The sequence below is a fragment of the Podarcis filfolensis genome, assembly GCF_964270895.1.
Source record: "Podarcis filfolensis genome assembly, chromosome: 14".
In the NCBI taxonomy this organism is placed as follows: Eukaryota; Metazoa; Chordata; class Lepidosauria; order Squamata; family Lacertidae; genus Podarcis; species Podarcis filfolensis.
The window spans coordinates 52,175,028-52,201,019 of record NC_139616.1 but is presented as its reverse complement, the minus strand read 5'-3'; the positions used below and the strand labels follow the sequence as shown (position 1 = coordinate 52,201,019).

General features: G+C 55.2%; 1 protein-coding gene across 4 annotated transcripts; it reads right to left on the bottom strand.

Annotated features, from left to right (window-relative positions):
* Positions 1-191: 191 nt before the first annotated feature.
* Positions 192-24,070, bottom strand: AXIN1 (axin 1). Of its 4 annotated transcripts, none has more exons than XM_083585642.1 (11): positions 23,999-24,070; positions 22,179-23,159; positions 13,862-14,002; positions 11,016-11,112; positions 10,643-10,780; positions 9,591-10,126; positions 9,042-9,218; positions 8,163-8,408; positions 6,754-6,861; positions 2,410-2,577; positions 192-1,402 (listed from the first exon to the last, which is right to left on the bottom strand). In XM_083585642.1, exons 2-11 carry the CDS (start codon positions 23,057-23,059, stop codon positions 1,276-1,278), a joined length of 2,619 nt encoding a protein of 872 aa, XP_083441768.1. In that variant the 5' UTR covers positions 23,060-23,159; positions 23,999-24,070; the 3' UTR covers positions 192-1,275. The 4 variants fall into 4 exon arrangements, with proteins under 4 accessions (XP_083441768.1, XP_083441769.1, XP_083441770.1 ...); XM_083585643.1 differs by having other exon boundaries at positions 9,591-10,123; positions 23,999-24,069; XM_083585644.1 differs by lacking the exon at positions 6,754-6,861 and having other exon boundaries at positions 23,999-24,069.
* Between the last annotated feature and the right edge of the window lie 1,922 nt (positions 24,071-25,992).

Here is a 25,992-nt window from a genome sequence, read left to right as displayed (position 1 = left end):
AAGGGGTCCCAGAGCGTGTCCAGAGTCTTCTGGGGCTGCCTGTTGGCCACATCTGAGTGAGCTCAGTTCCTGAGGGGTCTCAGTGAAGGGTGAGCTGATCAGTGCCCCAAACAGTCCATGTCGGAGCAGGCCTCCCCCCCCCCCAACGCAACAGAGGACGGCAACCCACACAACTCACAAACACGCAGAGCTGCCATCTGAACATGGGCTTTTATTCCATTATTATCCAAGTACCTTTTAAAAGATAAATTGTACAAGTCAACATGTGAAAAAAACGTTCGGGAGATGCCAGCCGCTGGCCCAACCGCTGGTGGCTGATGCCGTCTTTAGAAAATGTACATATTTACAAGGGAACCCTTCAGGAAAAAAGGGAAATGAAAAACCCGCAACGGGTCCGAGGCCTTTGGGGTCCCCGCCGGCACAGAGGGCAAGCGGGACCCGGGGAGGAGGCCGTCCGGGGCAGTGGGTGGCAAACAGAACAGGCGTTTGAAGGCACTCGGTGACGTACGCAAGAAGGTGCAGGGCTCTGGCGAGGGCAGGTGCCCCCACAGCCCAGGGGTACCTGGAGAGCAGCAGGGGGGGATCAGGCAACTGGGGAGGAGTGGGGAGGCGAAGGCTGCCCCCGGCAGGGAGGCAGAGCAGGGGCAGCCACCATCCAGGGTGGGGGGCACTGAATCCACCCAGATCTATGGGGCGCAAGGAGGAGGCTCAAAGGGGCAGCCCAGAGGTCCCGTCCCACCTCCCAGCAAATAGAGGCTGCCCCTTCTCTAGACGATGAAATCTGCTCTCTCCTCAAGACTCCCCCCTCCCCAACCCCTCTGACCTGGCAAGGTGGGCAGCAAGGCGTGGAAAGGCCATGGGCTGAGATGGAGGGGCCAGCCGCCAGCCATAGAGCAGCAAGGTGCAAAGTATCAAGTGGCAGCTCGTTCCACGGGTGAACAAGCACCCTTTGGAGCTTCCCCACCTGTGGGGCTGCTGTCGCCCTCCCCGTCCCAGAGGAAGCATGTGCACTTTTTTTGGGGGGTGGCTGGACTGCCCCGTTCCTGATGATATCAAAATGGGCGGCTTCGGTGAACGGCCCCCTAATGCGCAAAGCATCGGCGTTATGTTGAGGGGGCTGGTGGCCGCCCCACAGGCAGGCAGGGGGAAGGCAGAGCCATTCTGGGCAGCGGGTGTGGAAGGATGCCAGTGCTGCCGGTGCCCCCCCTGCCCCCCTCCCTGGCCGGTGCTTCCGCCCATCTCTGGCTGCTTCCGTCTCGCTCAGCCTCCTCTGGGCTAGTCAATCTTCTCCACCTTCCCAATGATCTTCTCCTCAAAAATGGGCAGGACGGCCTCATCCTCCCGCACCTCTTCGAACACCACGCCGCAGTCAAACTCGTCACTTACTTTCTTGAAGTAATACCTGCAAGATGGGGGACAGAGAGTGTGGGGGATCCAGAGCTTGCAGCCCCTCGGAGGCTCAGCGGGGCGCTCGGGGGCCTTTCCAGCACAAACCCAAGGCAGAAGGCAAAGGGGGCGGCAAGGAGGACCCCGGGCCAAAATCCCCCCTTCCCCGCAGCTGGGCCCTGTCCTCCGAGCCCCAACTCTACATAGATTCACTGGAAACCACCGACAGCGTTTTAGCACAAGTGACGAGGACAGAGGAAATGCACAAACTTTTGCAGGGCTTCCGCGGAGCAGGCTGATGAGCCAAACCCTCTGCGGATCCTGAGGCAGAATGACCGGCAAGCCAGCGCACTTTTTATATTTGGGTGGGGAAATCTGTGTCACTCCAGGACTGCAGCTCCCATCATTCCTGACCGCTAGCCATGCTGCTGGGAGCTGAAGTCTGGCGACACCAGGAGGGTCCCCACAACTCCCCCTGCTTTAAAGCAAGTCTCTAGTCCTCATCAGAATTTGAAGAAGGGTCATGTGGTGCGTGGCTGCGCTGACAGAGGGCTCCCCTCACAGCTCAGGTGCCCCCGACTCCTGCCACCCCCACCTCTAAAATGGGCCCATTCTGCTCTCTGCCAAGAAACTAAAAGAGAGGTTCTGCAAAAAAATGGAAATTGTCAGTTCAGAAGAAAGTGTGCAACTCTGAACATGACGTGCCATTTAGTGTGTTTGGGGTTTCCCTTGGCACAGGCTTCCTCAGCTCTGATGCAAACAAAATCGGGTTTTGACTTGAGCTTCCTTCTCCAAATACCTCTTGGCTTGGTTTTGCGGAGGTGAGATTTGCACATGATCCATCTCCCGGGCGCCCTCCCCCTGCCTCTTTCCTGGTTCTGTGCCAACCGTCAGAGTTGGGGCCCACACATTTGTGGGACTTGCCATCCCCGGGGGCAGAGGCTGGAGGCCACGAGCCAAAGAGGGGAAGCACCAGAGGCAAGGCTTCTTGCCCAGGGACCCGAGGCATCCCTCCCTGCTCACCTGTAGTTCCCTTTCTTGGTGAGCAGCTCCTTGAAGTGGCCCAGGGTGACGACGCGGCCTTTGACCAGCGTGCGGTAGGGGATGGGTTCTCCGCAGAAGTAGTAGGCCACCACAATGTTCTCGCACGGCTGAGCGGAGCTGGCCCCCGGCCTCTTCTGCACCTTCGCCCTGCAAGGCAAACACAGCGCAAGCCCTTTACATGGCGGGAAGCCGATACACCACCTGCTGAACTTCCTTGGAGGAGGGAGGGAACCGGCTCCCTTGCAAACCGGGGGCAAGAACGGCACAGGCACCCCCTACCGGGACCCAGTAAGCTCTGGGGGAGAACAGCTTCCTCTCCAGTCCCAGAAGCCCCAAGCAGAAGGGCGGCAGGTGACTGGAACTTCCCATAGCCAAAGGGCAGGAACACAGAGAGGAAAAAGCCACAGCTCAGAGAGGGGGACGCCCAGGCCGGGGTGGGTGGGTGCTGCAGCCATCCCAACATTGCTACCTGGGGAAGAAGGGGCCAGACACCCCCAACGCTTACTAGGCAGGGAGCTGAGCAAAAAACCTTTCCAAAAGAGGGGGGGTGTTGGTTGCCTCAAAGACCGAAGGATTTGTTCAGACAAAGGGATGCCACCATGGAGTCCAAGTGGCCAAGATACTGGGAAATTTTGGAAAAGGAAGGGGACAAATTGAGATTGCAGAGTTTTGAGAAATTAAAAGGGAAGGTGAGAGACTGGTTCCACTACCATCAAATAAATGAAGCGTTTAAACTGGACAGTAAAATTGGCTTCCAGGTGGAAAAATCAAAACTGGAGACAGAACTGTTAGAACCCAGTACTAAGAATTTGTCCAAAATGTACAATCTGCTGCTGAAATGGAATACACAAGATGAAACGGTTAAATCGGTTATGATTAAATGGGCTCAGGACATTGGTCATAATATCTTGTTTGCTGATTGGGAAAAGTTGTGGACCACCGGGATAAAATTTACGGCATGTAATGCCTTAAGAGAAAACATTATGAAAATGATATATAGGTGGTACATAACCCCAGTCAAGCTTGCAAAGATTTACCATGTGCCTGACAACAAATGTTGGAAATGTAAAGAAACTGAAGGTACATTTTTTCATCTTTGGTGGACTTGCCCGAAGATTAAGGCATTCTGGGAAATGATCTATAATGAACTTAAAAAGGTATTTAAATATACTTTCCCCAAGAAACCAGAGGCCTTTCTCTTGGGTATTGTCGGCCAAGGGGTGTTAAAGACGGATATAACTTTCTTTATGTATGCTACAACAGCAGCTAGAATACTCATTGCGAAGTACTGGAAGACGCAAGAACTACCCACACTGGAAGAATGGCAGTTGAAGGTGATAGACTATATGGGCTTGGCAGAAATGACGAGCAGAATCCGAAACCAGGGAAGAGAAGCAGCGCAAGAAGAATGGAAAAAATTCAAGGACTATTTAAAGAAATATTACAAAGTTAATGAAAGTTAGAATGATGTTGGACTGGAAAGTAAATGGTTACTATTAGTAATGGTTAAGACAAGGAAAATAAGGAAGAATAGTCTAAATTTAAATTAAAATAAGGGAAGATTTGCTGAACAATCGATAAGAATTTGGAATACAGAAAGGGGAGGCATGAGGAAGTCGGGGAAGATAGGATATGAAATTAGGATATGAAATGATACATGTTTTTTGTTTTGTTTTTGTTCTTGTATGTTTATGTTTGTTGTATTGTGTTTATATGGAAAAATAAAAATATTTAATAATAAAAAAAAAAAAGACAAAGGGATGCCACCTCTTTCTCTGGGAACAACTCGGCCCCAAGATGTCCCTGCTAAGGGAAAAGCCCTCGCTTGCCAAGGAACCTCATTCAAGGAGCTTCACCAAAAGCCCTGGACCAGCACACAGCTCAGCTCCTGAACAATTCAGCTCCCTTCTGTAGGAAAGGGGGCAGGAGGGGCTCAAAGCAAGAAGCCGTCCCAGCCCACTGCTCCGGCGCAAGCAATGAGGGGCCGTTGGTACCCGGCTGCACCCCTCCACTCGCCAGCCTGTCCCTTCCCCTCACCAGCCCACCCTGGCTCTCTGCACGCCGGCCGGGTGCTCAGACCAGACGCAAAACCTTCTAGTGCGGCAGGAGAGCTGGAATAAAATTCACATCTGGCAAACAAGGGCCCCTGGGGTTTCAGATAGTGCAGGGGTAAAGGTAAAGGGACCCCTGACCATTAGGTCCAGTTGCAGACAACTCTGGGGTTGTGGCACTCATCTCACTTTATTGGCTGAGGGAGCCAGCGTACAGCTTCCGGGTCATGTGGCCTGCATGACTAAGCCACTTCTGGCGAACCAGAGCAGTGCATGGAAACGCCATTTACCTTCCCGCTGGAGCAGTACCTATTTATCTACTTGTACTTTTATGTGCTTTTGAACTGCTAGGTTGGCAGGAGCAGGGACTGAGCAACGGGAGCTCACCCTGTCGTGGGGATTCGAACCGCCGACCTTCTGATCGGCAAGTCCTAGGCTCTGTGGTTTAACCCACAGCGCCACCCATGTCCCTTAGGGGTAGATGAAACTAAAAAGCCCAGAACACAAATATTCATGGCCCTCTAGTGGCTATGATGGCTCACTTACCAGAAGTCATGTATTTAGGGCTGCCATACTTCCGGATTTTCCCAGATATAACTGGGATTTCAAAGGCGGAATTGACATCGGGGAGAAAATTTCTGAAACGCAACGCTTTTTTTGGTGTTTTTGAAAGCTCAACAACTTTTGGGGCATCCTGGTTTTTACTTTTTGAAATATGGCAACTTGATTCTGACCAAAAGAAGCCTTCTAGGCCTAGATCATAATACAGTCGTACCTTGGAAGTCAAACAGAATCCGTTCTGGAAGTCCGTTCAACATCCAAAACGTTTGAAAACCAAATTGTGGCTTGTGATTGGCTGCAGGAAGCTCCTGAAGCCCCATTGGACGTTCGGGTTCCAAAAGAAAGTTCGCAAACCGGAACACTCAATTCCAGATTTGCGGCATTTGGGAGCCAAAACATCCGAGTTCCAGGGCGTTTGGGATCCAAGGTATGACTGTCTACACCAGGAGGCTTAATTTAGTGAGACTCAAGTCTGCACTTCCAGAGTTAACACTAAATGCATTCCTTGGAGGATCTGTGAAAATGTGTGTCCTGGGTTTTTTGGACTCATGTTCTATCCATGTACCATCTGAAACCAAAGGGGCATGTTGGTTGCCAGATGCAAAAAATATTGGCATTCTTTTCAGCTCTCCAACCCCAAAAGGCAAGCCACAGAACCAGCCCCACAGGCCCCATGGCAACAATAGTTGAGAAGAACGTCAGAGGAGCTCTGCTGCCACAAAGGCCCCCCTGGCCCAGCATCCTCTCCTGCTGCTGCCCCCCAACGAGAAGCAGGCGGCCTTCCACTGGCACCAGGGGGCATCAGCCCTAGAAGCCACAGACCCTCCTCCTCCAAGTTGTCTAATCCCACTTTAAAGCTGCCCGAGACTACCTGCACTGGGCACCAGGGGCAGGCGGGAGGCTGAGGCCAGGGAACTAGAGGAGCCAGAAAAACAAGGACTCCCTGAGCAGGGAAGGAGGCAGGGAGGCTCTCCACCTGCCTAGTGGCGGCTGCCTGCCAGATCAGAGGCTTCCCAGCAGCGAGTGAACGGGCACATTGGGGGCAAGGGGGCTCCAGAGGGGTCCCCGCAGCCTCCCTGCTGTGCCATACAGGACCGCCTCTCCCGGTATGCCCCCCGGAGGACCTTAAGGTCCACAAATGACAACACTTTGGAGGTCCCAAGCCTCAAGGTGGTTAGATTGGTCTCAACTAGGGCCAGGGCCTTTTCAGTACTGGCCCCAACTTGGTGGAACGCTCTGTCCCAAGAGACCAGGGCCCTGCGGGACTTGACATCTTTCTGCAGGGCCTGCAAGACAGAGCTGTTCCGCCTGGCCTTTGGTTTGGACTCGGTCTGACCCTTATGTTTCCCCCCTCTTATGGTTTCGATTTATCGGCTACTTTTAAAATGAGGCTGCATTTTAAATTGCATTTTAACCTGTATTTTAAATTGGTTCCCCCACCTCTCTTTCCCCCATATTATGTTTTTACTGTTATTTTACTGGTGTTAGCCGCCCTGGGCTCTGGCCGGGGAGGGCAGGGTATAAATAAAATTTATTATTATTATTACTACTACTGCTGCAACTACTATTATGAGGGTTCCCTGGTCCAGCCGCCCCGTGGCAAGGCGGCAGAGCGAAGGCCCCCTGGCAGGGCGGGGGGTGGGGAGGGTGCTAGAGAGGCTACGGGACGGGTGGGTGGGAGGGAGGAGACAGGAAGAGCCGGGGCACCTACTCAGACTCGGAGAGATCCAGGTCGGAGACGGCGGGGACCACACTCAGCAGCGGCATGCAAGCCGGCCTGACAGAGGAGCGACCTCGCTGGATCACCTCTTGGGCATACCTGGGGAACAATCTCAGACATTAGACAAGCCTTCCTGCCGCCCGCCGGCCGGCCGGGGAGCCCCGTGGGGTGCAGGCCCCAAAGGCCGGGGGACTGGGGCCTCCTCTCTCTGCCCCTCTCCCGGGGGCCTGCCCAGGGAGCTCTGCCGCGTGGGGAAGGAGGGAGGGGGCCCGGGAGAGGCGCTGGCAAGAGACCCAGGCCAGGGCCCAAAGCACAGCTCTGCTCGGGGCCCAGAAACACAACAGGAGCCGACCTTGTGGCCGTTTGGGGCAGGAGGGTGGGTGGGTTTAAAAAGGGATCCGACAACTTGGCGGAGGAGGAGGAGGGGGCTCTCAATGGCCAACAGCCCCCCCCCCGGCTAGGCTCTGAGGCAGCGATGCTTCTGATCAACAGCAGCTGAGAGTCTTCCTGGGATCAGGCCCCACATCCAGGTTCCCTTTGGGGCTTTGGGGGCCTCCTCAGAGAACAGGATGCCGGATTAGAGGGGCCACGGGCCAGATCCAGCGGGGCTCTCCTTATGAAGGGGGTGCCACACCCCAAAGGCCACCAGCAGCTGAGGCGTCTTCCCCCCATGACAAAGAGGGTTGAGAGCTAGTCACCTGGGCCCAAAATGCACACACGCACCCCACCCCTCTGGAGCAAACGAGCCCCCTTGATTCCCTTGCAGTCGCCCGTGTCTTGGGGGAGGGTTTCCTCACAGAGCCAGCAAGTCTCACACCGCAGCCTCCCCCCCCCCCACGCATCTCTGTCTGTTCCTCCAGTCGAAGAAGAAATGAGCGCCAAGAGGCAAGAAGCAAAGGGAGCTACTCTGCCCGTTGCAGCTGAGATACCCCCACCAGCCACGACCCCAAAGTCCCAGAGAAGGAGGCACTTTCTCTTCTCTCCCCCCCCCGCAAGTGCTGCTCTGCTTAGCAAGTAGAAGTGCAAAGGGGAAGGCTGTGCAGAACACCCACCAGCCAGCAGAAAGCTCTGGACTGCAGTTTCTCCCAGGAGTGGAGGGGCCAGACCAGCCCCTGGAGGGCAGCAGACCCCCTGCAAGGCACACCACCCCCCCCCCAGGTTTTGCTACAGGCCCTTGAGGGTGGGGAGTGTCATTTGGCCCCCATCTCCAGCTGTTCAAGGCCCTTCTGCCTACCTGCCGGGGAGCCAAACCCAGCAGCCCCCTCCTCGCTCTGAAAGGCAGTGCGCCAGGTGCAGGGCCAGGGGGTCTGGGGGGAGACAACCACCCACCCACTCCCGGTCAACCCAGTGGCCAGGACAAGGCCACACCCCCTCCCTCAAGAGTGCCCCCCCGGCCGTACCGCTGCTTGGCCGGCGGCTTCCCCGTCCTCTTCTCCTCCTCCTCCAGGCGCCGCCGGGCTTCCTCCAGCTGCGTCAGCGGGTTGGGGGCTGGGTTGGGGGGCATGGTGGGGTCCTGGATGAAGGGGTGCGAAGGCTGGACGACGTTGCGCAGCTGGGCGCTGACCCACGGGTGGACGGCCATGGGGCGCTCCACGGAGACTGGCCGGGGCAACTCATGGGGCAGCTGCTTCTTGGCCCCGGAAGAGCTGTGCGGGGGGAGAGAAAGCAGAAGAGGTTTGGGGATAGTACAACTAGTGCTGTAGAAGGGATTGAAAGAGGCGCCCCTCCCTCGAATTTTAGCATCACGCAGACTGCCACTGGAATCAGAGAGCCCAATGTCCCCCTCCTTGTGTTATTGGAAAAAAACCTGTCAAAGGTCTGGCCAGTTCTCTCCCTCTTCTATGTGCCCCCTACAAGAACCGCCCCCCCCGACAGATCAGTGGAGAGCAACAGATAAGGGGCCCTCTGCCTCCTTCCCCTTCCCCGAGGAACTGGAAAGTTGAGGGGGGGCATCTTCTTCTGAAGGCCTGGAGGGGGGAAGAGGGGGCAGCCAAACATAATATATACCGTATTTTTCGCTCTATAGAACGCACCTTGTTTTAGAGGGGGGAGAACAAGAAAAAAAAATTCTCCCCCTCTCTGCCCAGCGCCCCTTCAGCGAAGCGGCAGGAGGTGCTGCACAGAGAGGGGGACAATTTCCCCCCTCTTGTTTTCCCCCTCTAAAACAAGGTGCCGCTTAAGGAGGCAAGCCCCCTTGGGCTCCCCCTGCAGCCAGGCAGCCTTGCTTTCCGGCAGTGGGGCTTTCGCACCCGTGGCCGCCCGCTCCCCCTGCCCCTCACCCGTGGCCTGTCTTCTTGTGCCTGCTGATCTCCTTCTCGCCTTCGATGATCCACTGCATGATCTTCTGGTTCTTCTCCACGTCCTCCGAGGAGCCTGGAGCGTCATAGCCGCTGCCGTCGCTCTTCCCCAAATCAGCTTTCTTGACGCTCCTCTTGGAGAGCAGGCCGGCTTTCCCGCTGCGAGGAAGGAGGAAGCAAGCAACCGCCTCAGTCATGAGTTGCTCCCAAGAGTGGGAATGGGGTGAGTGGGTAATCTGCTGCACTGCAGGCAGCAGAAACCCAGGGGATTGGGACCCCAACCCTACGCTAGTCAGCAGAAGGAGCTCTCTGTGCTGGAATGCCCTCCCTCAGTGCCCCATGGACACTGGACCTCTTCCAGCGCCAGCCCTCCATCCTGCCACTGGCTTGCACCAGAAATCCTCCTCGCCGGGAAGGAAGCTCCATGGAGTCGTCCCCCCCCCCTTAGCATTTCTGACTGGCTGCCCCTGCCCATCTGCGGCTTACAGAGGCCAACGCCCGTCCCAATGGGCCCCCTCAGCTGCCACTCACCCATAAGCCGAGGGCTCCGGGGGGCCCAGGCTCTCCCCATAGGCCCGCGACTTGGCAGCGTAGCTGTGCGCGTCCACGTTCCAGGCGAAGGGTCCTGGCGCGCCCTGGCCGGCCTCCGCCTCAGGCGGCTCCTTGGGCTTGAGCGCCCCGTGGTGGTGGACCAGGTGGTGGTGGTAGACGTGCTTGTGGTGGTGGAGGCCGGCCGCGTCCGCCTTGAGGGCCGCCTTGGCGCCGTGCTTGCCGTGCCCGAGGGGCACCGTGCCCAGGAAGCCGTGCAGCTTGCCGGCCAGGCCGCCCTCAGGGGAGCGGGGCTTGGGCGAGTGGCGCCCGGGGCCCGGCGACTGGCAGCCCGGCGTCTTCATGACCCGCTGCACGTGCTCGTCCAGGATGCTCTCGGGGTTCTCCTCGTGGGCGTCCCGGAGCTGCATCTCGGCAAAGCGGGGGGCGAAGTGGGGCAAGGCCTGCGGCAGGGGGAGCTTGTGGCCCGCCAGGGGGGCCCCCAAGGAGATGTCGGCTTCCTCGCCTTCCTCCTCCTGCTGGGAAACACAAGGCGGGTCAAGGGAGGGTGGGGGAAGACAGATCTTAGGGAACACCGGCCGGGAAGAGTAAGTGAGGGGGCTGGTCGGGGGGGGGGAGATGTCAGGGGCTAGCTGGACAAAGAGGAGATGTGGGAGGCGCCCGCCAGGGAACCCCCAAGGGAAGACGGCTCAGAGCCAGGGTGGTGGGACACAAGGGAGACGTCAGAGGGAGAAGATTGGGAGGTGCTGGATGCTGAAGGGGCAACAGGATTTAGGGAGCAGGTGACAGGGAGCAGTTCAGACTCAGAGGCTGAAGCGGGGGGGGGGGGTCAAGGGACTGCAGAAGACTCCAGGGAGTCTCCCTCTCCATCTGTGACAAGCCCCGCTGCCCCGGTCTCTGAGAACGCGCAGAGAAATGAGGAGAGCAGAACAGAGGTGCACAGACACCATCTGATACTGCTTGGGAAACCTCCAGGCGAGGCTGGGGCAGGGATCTCCACGCAAGCCCCAGCTGCCCCCGCCACCCCTACTGACCGCTCGGACACGCTTCAGGCGCTCCTCCAGCTTGGCCTCCGCCTCCCGGTCCCTGAGGACTTCCTCCAGGCGGTTGATCAGCTCGGCAGCAAATTTCTGTGGTTCAACGTGGATATCCTTTGGCATTCGGTAAGTACGCTGTGGGAACGACACGCAGCCCTGGTTGGCAAAGGGGCCGGCCACACCCCAGCCACGCAGCGCACAAGGCCCCGGCCACAGCCCACCCTCGCTTGCCCACCAGCCCTCCCGACTCTGACTGGCAGCTGCAGAGGGAGAAAGGCCTTTCCCAGGGGCTGGTCCTGCTGGGCCTCATCCCATAAGCAGAGCGGATGCTCTCCCTCTGGAAGACAGAAGGAGGCTTGGCGTGACTCACGGGAATGTGAGGTAGTGGCACACGTCCATTTGCTTTGGCACTTTCCTGCATCTCTCGGCGATGCTGCTTCCGGAGTCGGTACGGCGGGATCCCGTCTCTGGCAAGAGGAAACAGTGACAGTTTGCGCAGGGCAAGGCAAGCTCCGGGTGGAAAGGGGTGCAGGGGGGACAGCGCAGACGGCCAGGGGTCATGGACCGGCTGGAGGCAGAGTAGAGGGGGAGGCAGCAGCCGGGGAAGCCCCAGGGCAAGGAGGCTCAGGGCCAGAGGACTGGTGGCTGGGCGACCAGGGGTGGTCAGAGGGAGAAGAGGGAGCAGACTGCTGGCAGGTGTCGGAAGCAGAAGAGGCAACAGGGTTTAGTGAGAGGGAAGAGAGCAGTGCAGACTCGGAGGCGGAGTGTAAGCAGGCTGTGGAAGAAGACAGGGAGACTCCCCTCCTGCTGTGAGCAGCTGCCCTCCCCACTGGTCTCCCAGAATATGCAGAGAAATTACGACAGCGGAGCCACGAGAGGCAAGAAGACAAAGGCTTGGGCCACTGGGGAAGGAGCCTTAGAGAGCGAAGGGAACTCCTTCAATGGCATCCTTTAAATGGCACCTTTTTGACCTTTAAAGCCCTATGCGGCCTAGGATCCACGCACCTACGGGACCGCCTCTCCTGATATGCCCTGCGGAGGACCTTAAGGACCACAAATGACAACACTTTGGGGGTCCCAAGTCGCAAGGTGGTTAGATTGGTCTCAGCTAGGGCCAGGGCCTTTTCAGTACTGGCCCCAACTTGGTGGAACGCTCTGTCACAAGAGACTAGGGCCCTGAGGGACTTGACATCTTTCTGCAGGGCCTGCAAGACAGAGCTGTTCTGCCTGGCCTTTGGTTTGGACTCAGTCTGACCCTTATGTTTCCCTCCCCTTATGGTTTTGCTCTATGGGCTACTTTTAAAATGAGGCTGCATTTTAAATTAGGTTTTTTTCCTATTATGTTTTGATTGTAATTTTACTGGTGTTAGCCGCCCTGAGCTCGGCTCTGGTTGGGGAGGGTGGGGTATAAATAAAATTTATTATCATTATTATTAATGGGAGCAAGACCTCCTGGAAAGAGAGTTCCCGAGACCACTAGGATTTTTCAGGGGGTACTCAAGGCCACGCAGCACCGTCACCTCTTTTTGTTGTTGTCAAAAAGTGTGGCACATACTGTAGCAGCTTCATGGCAAGTACTGGCACTTATTTTTCTAGGAAAAAAGCCCTGCTTACGCCTGACACCGGTGGTGCTGCCGCCTTTCCCCGCAGAGGCTGATTCCGGAAGCCCTCCCTAGATGCCAGGCCCACACCTTGAAGCAGGATAGCAAGGGCCACAGGGCCACACTGCAAGGCATCTCACAAGAAGGGATCTTGCCCCCACCCCCCGGTCAAGTCCTGCCAGCATCCTCCTCTGACGCAGGCTGGCTGCCACTACTGCATGCCCACAGCGGCCTCCGCGGTCAACGGCTCAGACTTCTCCCCCCCCCCACTTCCATCGCAGGAGCCCACTTCCCAGGACAACCTGTAGATGGCTAAATATTCCACCCCCTTATTTATAAGAAGAGGCTGGCAAATGTGTCCTCTGTGGCAGGCATGCCAGGAGGAGGGTGCCTCAGGCGTGGAGCTGCAATTGCTGCAAAGATTCAGGATTTATTAGGTGTTATTTTTAGAAATAGGCAGCCTGTGGGGATCATTCTTAAGAGAGCACCACAACCCGCCTTCGACCAGCATCTCTGCAGTGGGGAAGGGGCTTCATCTCCCACTGCAGCTCCAAAGGCAGTTTCCTGACCTTCGGCACAGAAAAAAACCCTTATAAACCCAACATTTGTTCTTCATTAGACCCTTCCCTGGACCGCTGCTGGCTCTCGTTACAGCTTGCGTGGATTTACTCAGGTTAAATAAATCCGGAGTTTCAAAAGCGAATTTCTGCAGGAAGAGAAGGTCGAGGCCTGCAGAGACCTTTGTGGTGCTGCAAGGGTGGCGGCCGTGTCTCTGTCCTCAGCGCAACGCAAATGGCTCTGACCGCAAGCAGGCGCACGCTTTCAAAATGCACAAGTCCTCCGGGGCCAGGGAAAGTCACACCCGGCCACCACTCCAAAGGAGGCCTGGCATGGAGAGCCCTCGGCCACAGTGCAACGTGAAGCTTCTCCCAGAAGCCGGGGGTGGGGGTGTGTGGAGCTATTAGCCCCGCAGCTGGGAAAGCCCAGGGGGTCTGCAGAAGAAGCCGGAGCAGGCAATGGGAGGCAGGCTATGAGGACAAGACTCCCGTCAGCCACTTGCTGGGAGACAGGCCTACCTGCCTGCAGCCAAGCTGCCATTTTGCTAATATTGTTTTACAGATTATAACTGCTTTACTGATGACTTGTTAATCATATGACATGACTTATGCTGTAACTGTGATGCTTAGCTTATTTTTTAGTTGCTGGTTTGTTAACTGAAAAGGTTTTACTGCCTATTTGTTAATTATTACATGTATTATATGTAATCGTATTATATTCCAGGCTGTTCTTGCGGTGCTCTGTTCTGCTGTTGCTGTTTATTGTTTGTAAGCTACTTTGGGATTCGCTGGAATGGAAGGCAGTGTAGAAATACAGTAAACCGAATCAAGGCAGCAATAAGCAGGCTCCCTGAGCCCTCCAGATGTTGCTGGCCTTTGACTCCCCCCTTCCTCCTCCCTGGCTCCCATGGGGCCAAGCTGGCTGCTGGGGCTGCTGGGATTTGGAGTCCAGCAGCGCCTGGAGAGGACTCCTGTGCAGGCCACGCCCCCTCTGCTCCCTGCTCCGCCCCCTTGTCCTGGCAGCCCAGTCCCAGGTGTCTCTCGGGACAGGTACTCACACGCTGCTGTCTGTCAGCGACATGGTGTCGGCGTCACTGGACATGCTGTGCTGCTCGCTGTCGTTGGCGCTGGTGGCGGGTGCCAAGGCGTAGCCCGTGTTGACGTAGTAAGGGTTGACTGGCTCTCTCCAAGGCCCATGCCTGCAAAGGAGCAGAAAGAGAGAAGGGGGTCCCGGTCACCCTCCAGACTCCGGTCCCTCGAGGACCCCGCCCATCCAGCCTTCGAAATTCCCCGGGCACCAAGTGCATTTCACAACTGGCGCGGGTGCCAACTGTGACCACACAGAGATCTCTGGGTGCCAGGTTGGTGACAGACATGCCCACCTGGCTGGCCCCTCCAGCTTTCTAAAGCAGGTCAGCAGAAGAGTTTATCTGTTCCATGTGTCTCCCACCTTTTTCTCCAAGGAGTCCATGGTTCATCCCCCTCCTCATTTGATCCCTACAATGACCCTGTGAGGTCGGCTAAGAGGCTGTGACTGACCCAGTGAGCTTCATGACAGAGTGGGGATTCGAACTCTGATCTCCCAGGTCTTTGTCTGACACTCTCACCACTACACCCCACTGCCTTCCTGAAGTACTTCTGCTGTGGGGCAGCTCTATATATTAAGTCGGTAAATAAATAGCGGGAAAGCAATATGTCCCTTAGAGAAGGATTGGAAATATTTTCCTGGAAGCCTGAATTTGATTTATTCTGGATGGTTTTATTTGAGGTTTTAATGTGTTGCAAACCACTTTGAGATCTTTTTTCTATAAAGCGGTAGAGACATGAATGATGGCGATGAAGAATAATCCCCACTGGGGGGAAATGGAGCCTCTGACATTCGGTTGTGGCAACCATAATAACCAAGGTTTAAGGTGCCATTTGGCTTATATATCTGAGCCACCACAGAAACATGGAGCCAACGTGCGTGGACTACGGCACTTAGAGGACGCTTAACTCGCCACCAGAGGGTGATAAGAGGAATAACAAAGAAAAGTGGGCTTGACTCTGCACGCTCTCAATTTATATCCTTGATGAACAACAGCACAGCCATCTCCCTTCCATCTCAGTCACAGCAGCCACTATGGAGAAATCATCTTAAGGCTTTAGACTGACGTGTACCCTGAGGATGGCAGCTTAATCTTTAATGTAAAAGATTTTCCAAGTCGGTTTTGTTGCCCATACAACTGTATACAAGACACTAATACATGTACATGTATTTTGTCCTGGAAAGCAAGACTTCATGCTTAGTAACTGTTCGTAAAAGTCCCAATATAGTCTGTATTGGGGGGGGATGGTACAATTTGCCTTTGGCACCTTCTGGGTCCCACCAACGGGACTGCAAAGGGGGCACAAGCAACTTGGAAGCTCCTGCAGAGAAGCAGCCCCACAACTAGGAAGTGCCAAAGGCGTCTGGTCACACGTACAAAAGCCCCCCAGCACAGACCTCCACCATTTCCCAAACTAGATGGCACTGAGCGGCCAGCAGAGGGAGGACACCAGCCCCACAAGGCACAACCATGTTGCACTGGGTCAAGGACCAAGGAACCCAAAACTGGGCTCCCAAGAAGGCAGCCAAGGCATGGAAGGGGCTGAGCTCAGGCTTGCTGGCAGAAGGCCCCGATTCATTCCCTGACAGTTGTGGCGGAAAGCACTGGGGAAAACCCTTGGAAAGCCGTGGTCAACCAGAGAAGATGGCAGCCAACCCAGAGAGGACCCAAGGCTGCTTCACGTGTGCCTCTGGAGAGGGTATTCCATCTGCTCAAAGGCTTCCTGGGCAGAAATCTCCCAAAGAGAGCAAAGGAGCAAGGATCCCGTATCACCCACCCCCAGGGCTGGGCTCTTGCAGGTGCTATAAATGGGTAAAGGTAAGGGACCCCTGGACGGTTAAGTCCAGTCAAAGGCGACTATGGGGTTGCGGAGCTCATCTCTCTTTCAGGCCAAGGGAGCCGGGCGTTTGTCCACAGACAGCATTCCAGGTCATGTGGCCAGCAGGACTAAACCGCTTCTGGCACAACAGGACACTGTGATGTAAGCCAGAGCGCACGGAACACTGCTTGCCTTCTCGCCACAGAGGTACCTATTTATCTACTTGCGCTGGTGTGCTTTCGAACTGCTAGGTTGGCAGGAGCTGGGACAGAGCAACGGGAGCTCACCCCGATGGGGAGATTTGAACCACCGACCTTCCGATCGGCAAGCCCAAGAGGCTCAGTGGTTTAGACCACAGCGCCACCTGCACCCCTGCTATAAATGAAAGTGGGAAGGAGACCTGGGGTTTTTCACTTGAGGCTGGAGTTAAAAAATGCTTCCCTGTGGACGTGGAATGCCCAAAGGGAGACCCAGCCAGCCATGATCAGGGACAGCACAGTTTAAAACACCACATAAGGCTGATTAATATTCTACAGACTTTTAAATATGCTTGGGGGGTTATTGTGTTTTCCTTGTTTTGCTTTAACTATTTACTTGTGCTTTTACCTTGCATTTTTACCCTGTGACTCACCCCCTGAGATCTTGTAAGAAAGGGCTGAATATAAATCTAATATACAACAACAACAATAACATGACTAGGTGTGGGGCAAACAGAAAGGGATTCTGGAAGAAGCACCTGCGTCCTTCACCCACCCGCATACTGCCCCCCTGGGGTGTGGATCTGGAGATCAGGCTGCTCCACGTTTAGGGCCCTCGGAGGTGGCAGCACAAGGCTTCCTCCGACCCAAGGCAGCGGAGCGCTCCCCAAAGGCCCCAGCGTCCCTGCCTTGCTGGCTGTGCAAGAAGCGGCCCCCGAGCTTCTCCAGGTGGCCCTTCCCAGAAAGGCCCAGGCTCTCTCCGCATCCAGCAGGCCCAGCTCAGGGCAGGCAGCCATGAACGTTTCCCTTTATTAACAGAAATTCCAGGGAGCTTTTCATCTGGAATGCATTACTATGAGCAGAAGGAAGGAATGAAAGAAACGCCACCGTCCGCACACAGACGGGGGCAAACTGCTCCAGATCCCTTCCTGCCCTGTTTACAAGAGCGGCTTCGGCTAGGGAAGTCGGGGCAGAAAGCAGGCCTCCTGTTTCGGGAACGCCAGCCAACGTTCCCGCGGGGTGCAGGCAGCCTCCGGGGCCAGCTTCCCCTCCAAGGAGCAGGACCCAGGTCCCAGCATGGGCAAAAGCAAAGGGCCACGCCAGCCCTTGCCACCTTCACGTGGCTCAGGACACCCAGCTGGGCCAAGAGCAGCCCGCAGTGGCCAAAGCAAGAGGGGCAGCAGGATTTTGGGGGGGGACGCACACACTCCACCAGAGCATGCCAGCAGGAGGCCTGACCTGAGGGACTGGTAGAAATGCTCAGCACTGGTGATGGAAGGGAAAGATGGAGCAAGCTAGGCTGCTGAGATGCCAGGAAGAGGAGCCTCAGGTGAGGGGAAGGGGAGGAGGAGAGTCAGGTCCTGGGAGGAGCAGGAGGACTGGCCGGAGGGGGCAGGGGGCTGGAAGGAAACAAGGCATGCAGAGGAGGCTGAGGCTGAGCAGAGAGGCAGAGGCCTCCTCTGGCAGGCAGTTCTGGCTGTGTGATGCAGGATCTGGGCAAGAGCCTGAGAGGTGGACAGACCCAAGGGGGAGTGGAAGGGTCAGGCCGTGGCCATGTTCCCTCCTGGGCAGAAGAGCAAAGGAAGGAGACAGGCCCCGACCCAACGGAAACAGACCCATGTCCCCAAGCTGCGGGTTTCCATATTAAAAGCACAGAGTCGTCCGAGGATGACCATCCACAGGGCAGGCCACGGACGAGGTGGGCTCAGGGGCCCAGTCTGCACCCAGCAGCATAGCAGCCTGGCTTCACCTAGTGGCACAGGCCGGCCTTGAGCGTGAGCAAGTTGGGGGCTTTCAGCTCTGGTGGCTGAAACGCCTCTCTTTGCAGAGCTCAGAAGGAATCTCAACAATTTAAACAACAAGAGCCTCCCCCGCCCCCTCCCAGGCCGCCAGATTCGGAGCCACTTTTTCCATTTCAGCCAAATCCCATCTGCAAAGCTTCTGGGGTTGTTTTTTTAAAACACCTGTGCTACTTTGGATGCGGTGCAAGAGGGGCAAAATGTCCCCCGAAAAGCATTTTTACAGAGTCGCATCCATTCCTCACCCTTCCATTCTGCGGTCTATTTTTACCCCAAACATTTGGTGCACAATTGAGGAGCAGCAGCAACAGGTGATGCCGTGATGCCTGCAAGGCGGGACGTGTGTTCGGATCACACTCACCAATCCAATTAACTGTCGAAAAGGGGATGGAGGCAGGCCCCTCTGCAGAAATAAATTCCCCCAGCTAGCAAAAGCCTGCGTGCTTGGAGCGCCCTTTATTTGTAGGAAGTGCCGCAGGTGCCTACTGCACCCACAAAGGGCATTTCCAACTTGAGCTTTATGGTCTGGAGGCACCTGGCACAGCTACCCTGCTGAAGGCGGGCAGGTCTGGGGGGGGGGGAGCCTCCTGGAAAGAACTCAGGTGCTGCCTTGCGTTCCACGACTGTGGAAAGGCAGGCAGGACATCATGGTGGAAATGGTTAAAAATAAAACAGCAAAATCGGCAAGATATTCATGCAGAAACGGGACTTCTTGTTCCAAGAGGCAGTCAAGATTTTTAAATGGATCCTGTAACGCAGAGGACGTGTGGCAAATTGTGTTTTGTTCCAGTCAAAAAGTCTACCTGCCTTTGATAAGATTGTGCAAATGTATAGCAAGGAGGGCTCATTTGGGTGACTCCAAGGGAGAGAAAAACAGCCGCCCAAGTGCACAGGCAAAACTGCCGAGACCCTTCCTGGGTCGGGAACTCCCACATGGAATTGTGCGAGGAGGAGAACGTGCTTTTTCACATTATGTGCCATGACAAACACTTTCCTGAAGCTGAAAGAGTTCTTCTCTCTTGCAAACACACCAAGGTGCAATCTGAAGCTGAACTCCAAACTGATTCAGGTGCATCAACTTCAAACACGAAACAAACACCCAATGAGACTGTGATTTTGGGGGAACTGGGGTTAAAACGGCCTTGAAGCTTGTCACTTCCACTGCCAGTATCGGGGCCCAAAGACGACGATCCCATTGATCCCTTACGCAGGGCAGCAGCAACTTTTAAACCAGTGAAGTAAGAAAACCAGGTGGCTGTGGGCTCTGCTTAATAATAATAATAATAATTTTATTATTTATACCCTGCCCACCTGGCTGGGTTTCCCCAGCCACTCTGGGTGGTTCTGATTGCCCTCTCTTGCTAGCTCTGGAAACTGGGGAGGAGGAGCAGAAGGAGAAGGTTTCTCTTCACACAGACCCTTAAATAGGGTTTCCTTAGGAGTCTGAAAGCAGCCGCTAAGAAACAAGGACCACAGGTGTACTTTGCCAAGAAAACACACCACCACCTGCAGCCATGAACAAAAACAGGATGTTTAGGCAAAGCATCCCCACCTGATTTGCTAAAAGTGTCCCATCTCAGCATCAGCAGGTGCCCCATCAGGTCCCAAAGCCTCCCTCCCCCCTGGAACACCCTTCAGACCATGAGTCATTTCAGAGACCAGCATTGCTCTGTCATGGCAGACAAGGGCTACACCGCCTCACGTGCAATTCAAGGGCTGGGTGCAAAAGGGGCTTTTAAGGAACAGCCACCTGGAATGTTTTTCGTGAAGGTGGTACTGACAGCCGCCCCCCCCCCGTCACAATTCATCCAGAGGACCCTGTTCCTGGGACTGCTTCCCATCTCCAAACACACTGGCGACCTTAAAACAGGGAATCCGGGAATCACGTTGCCAGAGGTCATCATGGGTGATGGTCAATTAAGTTTTACTCAAGTGCAGACCGGTTGAAATTAATGGACCTGTATGGTGTTCATTCATTTCAAAGGGATTACTCTGAGTAAAACTTAGCAGACTACCACCCCACACATTTCACTCGGGTGTGACTCTGCCATAGGGACCAGCAAGGGAGGCAGAGAATCTGTCCTTCCAAATGGCTCCAGGCTGTGCTTTGTGTCGCTGTTTCAGCATCACAGGTGGACCCATATAATCCCCCCCTGCACACCTTCGCAAGTCATAAACAAGGAAGACACACACTCTGTCATTGCAGAACAAGAAGAAGCCTCTGTAGGCCTTGCCGTCTAGGGAAACAATGAACGATTACCAAACTCAGCCAAAGTTACTTCAAAGCTACCATCTTCCCAACCCCCATCCCCGACAACCAGTGTTCGAAATTCCCCAGGTGCCAGGCGCGTTTTGCAACTGGTGCGGTTCCAATCGTGCCCACGTGGAGATCTCTGGGTGCCAAGCAGGCAACACCATCTGGCTGGCCCCTCCAGCTTTCTTAAGCAGAGAAGCAGAAGAGTTTATTTATTGCCTTTATATCCCATCTTTTTCTCCAAGGAGTCCATGGTTCACACACCCCTTTTCAGTTTGATCCCTACAATGACCCTAAAAGGCTGTGACTGACTTCGAGGTCACACGGTGAGCTTCATGACTGAGTGGGGATTTGAACCCTGATCTGCCAGGCCCTGGCCCGGCACTCTAAGCGCTACGCCCCTTCTGCTACGGGCAGCTATATAGATTAAGTAGGTAAATAAATATGGGGAAAGCAAAACGTCACATAGAGAAGGATCTGAAATGTTTTCATTGAAGCTTGAATTTGTTTTATTCTGGATTGTTTAATTTGATGTTAAGATATTTTCTTTAAAATATAAAGCAGTATAAATGATCATCCCCGACGGCCGGGGGGGGGGGGCAGGGAATGGCGCCTAAGCATTCCGTTGTGGCGACCGTAACTGAGGTTTAGGGTGCCATTTGGTGATTTGCTTTCTACCACAGCCTGAACTGCGGCAGCTCGCCTGGATGTTAGCACCACCCTTTAAATACAACTGTGCAGACTTCCAGCAACTCACCTGCCCACGAGAGCCGCAGCCTAAGTCTCAGGGTCTGACCTGTGTAGTGTCAAATGGTGGCCTTGCTTAGGCTAGGGCTGGCTACTTGCTGGCCTACAAAGTTCCCCATCTCTTATCTAGGAGGGGAAAGTTCCGGGACCTTTTGTATCCGGAAGACCTCCAAGGCCAGGGATGGTCATCTGGAGTTCAGGAGGAGGAATGCCATAGCGATACAGAGGAACAAGTCATAAACCTCTCTCTATCTCTCTCTCTGAAAGGGTCTTTTGGGAGCTCCAAAACTTTGCCCCCAGGAAAATGTTCTCCCAGAAGCACTTGGAGCAGGGGTCAGCAAACTTTTTCAGCAGGGGGCTGCTCCACCGTCCCTCAGACTATGTGGTGGGCCAGACTATATTTTGGAGGGGGGAAAAGAACGAATTCCTGTGCCCCACAAATAACCCAGAGATGCATTTTAAATAAAAGCACACATTCTACTCATGTAAAAACACGTGGATTCCCAGACCGTCCGCGGGCCGGATTGAGAAGGTGATTGGGCCGCATCCAGCCCCCGGACCTTAGGTTGCCTACCCCGGACTTGGAGGTTCAAACTCCACAAGGAAGGCCCAGTAGCTGGGATCGTTTTCCAGCCTCCTGAGTAAACTAGCAAGAGATCAGAGGAGCGCCTCCTTCTCTTGCGGTTTCGCATGCAACATTCCTGTCTCAAAACCCAGATGAAAACAGTACTCAAAACGGAAGGCTCCCAGCATCTGCAACAAGGGGCGGGATTTGCTTGGGGGACGATGAGATCCAGCTGTTGCCCTCCAGACTGCTAAGAGAGTAAATGCAATAGGCGAAGGGGGTGGAAGAGCTTATCTCCAGAGCCTAGCAAGAGGGAGGGGGGACCTGCAAAAGCACTTCTTGGAGTTCCCCTGCTGTTTCTAGAACCTGCTGGTGCTGGGGTTGGGTGGGGGGCAAAGAGAGACAATTAAAATAAAATGCAATTTGAGCCTGGAAGTAGATTGTGGGATATCTGGATTGAGTGGATCTTTAAAAAAAAATCTTACTAGTTTATGCGCTATGTTCTTCTAATAAGTTTAGAGCTTATTCTAGGTTATAACAAAGTTGTTGGGGTGGGGTGGAATAGACGGTGTGAGACTCAGAGGCCAATTCTGGAGAAATTCCCAGCAATGCATCTATCGATAACTTCACCAAAATTGTTGCGAGAGCAGTTAGGCAGGACAGCAAAACTGCCAGGAGCTTCAGGCAGGGGCCGCAGCCAAGCATTGCAGACGGCAGGGGATGAGCTTCGCTCAAATCTCTGCCGCTGAAAGGAGGAAGTGCTGGGCCTGTAACCCCTTTCAGCTCTTCCCCAGCCGCCAGGGGGCGCCTCCACATCCTGCCCTGCTACCCGGCGGAAAGAGACTTCTGCCCCACGAGGTGGGGCAAGCGAGTGTGGCTCACGCTGAGACAACCTGCAGCTCTCACCTGTACTCTCTCCCCTCGCTGTATCTCCTGGACGACGTGGCTCGCTGCGTGGCCGTCTCCAGGAGGAGCTTCTGGGTGAGCCGGCTGGAGGGAGCAGACTCCCGGCCGGCCATCTCCTCCTCCACCTCTTTGTCGCACTTCCATTCCTCGTCCTCGTTAAGGGTAGGCAAATAGCCGGGGAGACACTTCCCTGTCCCCGACCCTGAGCTCTGGTCACTGTACACCTTCGGACTCTCCCCACCCGTCCTTGTATACTCCAAATAAATATCCGACTTAAGGAAGAGAGGGTACGTGTTCTCCTCAATCATGGACTGGATCTCCGTCTGGGCCTGGTCAAACATGGCTGGATCAATCAGCTGCTTCATCACGCAATCTTTTATAAAGCTCTTCGTGGCCGGCTTGATCTGCCGCGACACAATCCCGTTATTGTCCAGAATGTACTTTTTGTAAATGGCCTTGGCCAGCTTGAGCCTCTTCTCCTCGTTGGAGTCACACGGCTCCAGCTTCCGGAAGCCGCTGCAGGCAAACCAGAAGTCCAGCAAGTCCGCACAGTCCTCCTGTTTCAGGAAGGTCCGGAAGAGGTTTATCCCATCTTGGTCGTCCAGCAGAGAGTGCAGAGACTCTGCCCATCTCAGGTAGGGAGGGGTGGGAGAAGCGCTCCCCTCTGGCTCATAGCCCAGGTCCAGGTCGGGGCGCCTCGGGGTGGCCGTGGAAGTCTCAGTTTTGATGGCATCGCACTTCCCGGAGTAGAACCCGTGGCCGCTTAGCCGCAGATCCGTGGAAACGAGTTCCCCTTCCTCTCCTGGCACCGGGGGCCTGGGAGCATCCTCGGTGAAGCTCCCCCCAAGGTCCAGAGGGAAACCTTGGCCCTGCACACTCATCTTGACGGCATCCGCGGGCGCAGCAGCAGCAGCAGCAGAACGGCGGCCCACGCCTCAGCGGCCCAGCAGCCCCTGCCCCAGGGGGAAGACACACGGCCGGCTGCAAGGTTGGAGAAGGACGGTTAGAAAGCAGCGCAACGCTGGCAGGCTCACCCTTCCCAAGGCCCTGCAGCCCGCTCCTCCGAGGAAAAGAAGGCAAGACTTTGTCGGGCAAAGAGGGAAGAAGCTGAGCATCTTCTCCCCCAAATTAAGAGAGCCAAGGGCCCCGAATGAGCCACGCAAAGGACCTGAATGCAGCACACACTCCTTTCCCCATCCTCAGACGGGCGATGGCCCCCCTGAACCCCTAAGAACTTCCTGTCAATTCATGCACCGCAAAGATAAGATGACGAAGTTCCCTTTCTGGTCCTGATCCTGGAAAGGCCCAAAGGGGGGGGGGAATCAACCCCGAGTGTAGCTTTTTTTGACAGCTCAGTGGGATGCAAAAGGATGCAGGGGGGGCTCTTAAGAAACCTCCCCAAAATATTATTTGTGCAAAGTATCCTGGAGGGCTCTTAAGAGGGGAATGGGCGATCCTTTGCAGGCAAGAGCTCTCTCTCTAGCACAGGAGAGGCATCTTATATTCTGTTGTACCACAGAAAGCCCTTCTCGGAGCCTCTGGGGGCCCAGGAAGCCCAGCCACTCCGCTCCTCCGGCTCGGGGGCTGAGGGGCCGCCCCGTCCGTCCCCCCCCGGGGTCTCAGGCTGGGTGCAAGAGACTCCTGCCTGGCCAGGGGTGGGCTGGATGACCCCGGGGGCGCCCGGGGTGGGCCGCGGAAAGGGGTCCGACGGGGCGCTTCCTGAGGGGGACCCTCCTCCGCCCTCCCCGGCCCGACACGCGACAGGCACGTGTGAAGGCGGCCGCCCGGCCCCGCAGGAGGCGCAGGCCCCTCTCCCTCACCGGGACAAGGCGGCCAGCCACGGCCGCGGCCCCGGACGGGAAGCCGCCGCGCAAGGCCGGCGGACCCGGGACTCCGCCGCCGCCGCCATCCTCCGCGCTGCCTCCGCCGCCGCCCCGTCCGAGGGCTCCGCCGCGCCGCCTCCGCTTCTGCCGGCGGTGGGCCTCGCCGTGGCCCCGCTCCGGGTCTCCGCCTTCTCCGCCTTCTCCTCCGCCTCCTCCCGGCCTGGGCCTCGCTCGGCCTCCCTCGCGCTCCCTTCCGCCGCCGGAGACGGACGAGGCTCGCCAGCGCCCCCGCAGGCCGCGCCGGGAAAGGGCAGGGGCTGCGCGCGCAGGCGGGCCGCGGGGGAGGTCGCCTAGCAACGCCGGGGGAGGGCCAGGCCGGCGCCCACCGCTAGGCGGCGCTGCTGCTGCCGGCCAGGGACCGGAAGCCAGAGAGGCTGTCGCCGGGGCGCCGCGCGGGGTCGGACTAGATGACCCTGGGGGTCCCTCGGGGCCCCGTGGCGCGCGGCCCTAGAAGAGGCCTGGGGACGAGTCACATGCCACAGCTTTTTAAATACGTTTCTTTTTTTGGGGGGGGGTTACTGTTTTGTTGCTTCTGTCGGGGCTATTTGTTTGTGCATCTTTGATCCAGGTTTTTTTAAAAAAAAAATCATGGTGAATCTTTATTGATTTAAAATACAAACGTACAGCAAAGAGAAGTACAGAAGAGTTAAATACAAAAGAAGAAAACAGGAAGACAAAAGGGTCAAAAAAAATTTAAAAAGGAAAAAAAAGAACCAACAATTTATACATAATCATATCCATCAAATAAAAAACTTCTGCATAAATTTCTTTCGGGGCTATTTGTTTGTGCATCTTTGGTCTAGGTTTTTTAAAATATATATATATTGCAAAGTACCCTGAGATATTTTTGACGAAGGGCGGTATAAATCAAATAAATAGAAAGCAGCAGCCAAGCGCAGGGAGGCGGGAGGCAGCCGCTTCTGCTTTTTTCTTTTCTTTTCACAGTCTGACTTATTTATGTTAATTGGGTTTTTTAAACAACTTTTTTGGTTTTATTTATTAAACCAGCTCGACCACCTTTTTAAAAACTCAATGCTTCCGATTTCAAACTCGGGGGAGCAAATAGGAGAGGAGACAGGCTCCCAGTCTCACCTCCCCCCCCTAAATAGAAGAGGGAAGAGGAGAGACCCCCCCCACACACGTTCATATTTATATATATTTACACTCCAAACCTCAGAGCTGCTGCTCCCCCCTCGGATCAAAGGGCAACAGAGCCCCTACCAGAAAAATAAACTCAGGTGAAACCAAAGGAAATAAGCAACTCCTTTTCTGTTTGCCCCTTGGAGTAGGGGTGTTAGACACTTAGTGGGTGTAATTATTATTATTATTATTATTATTATTATTATTATTATTATTATTTACTATTATTTCTACCCCACCCATCTGGCTGAGTTTCCCCAGCCACTCTGGGCAGCTTCCAACAGAACACTAAAATAAAATAACCTATTAAGCATTAAAAGCTTCCCCAAACAGGGCTGCCTTCAGATGTCTTCTAAAAGTTTGGTAGTTTTTTTTCTCTTTGACATCTGACAAGAGGGTGTTCCACAGGGCAGGTGCCACTACCAAAAATGCCCTCTGCTTGGTTCCCTGTAACTTGGCTTCTTGTAGGGAGGGAACCACCAGAAGGCCCTCAGCACTGGACCTCAGTGCCTGGGCAGAACGATGGGGATGGAGACGCTCCTTCAGGTCTACTGGACTGAGGCCATTTAGGGCTTTCAAGGTCAGCACCAACACTTTGAATTGTGCTCGGGAATGTACTGGGAGCCAATGCGGGTCTCTCAAGATCAGCGTTATGTGGTCTTGGCAGCCGCCCCCAGTCACCAGTCTAGCTGCCGCATTCTGGATTAGTTGCAGTTTCCGAGTCACCTTCAAAGGTAGCCCCACATAGAGCACATTGCAGTAGTCCAAGCGGGAGATAACCAGAGCATGCA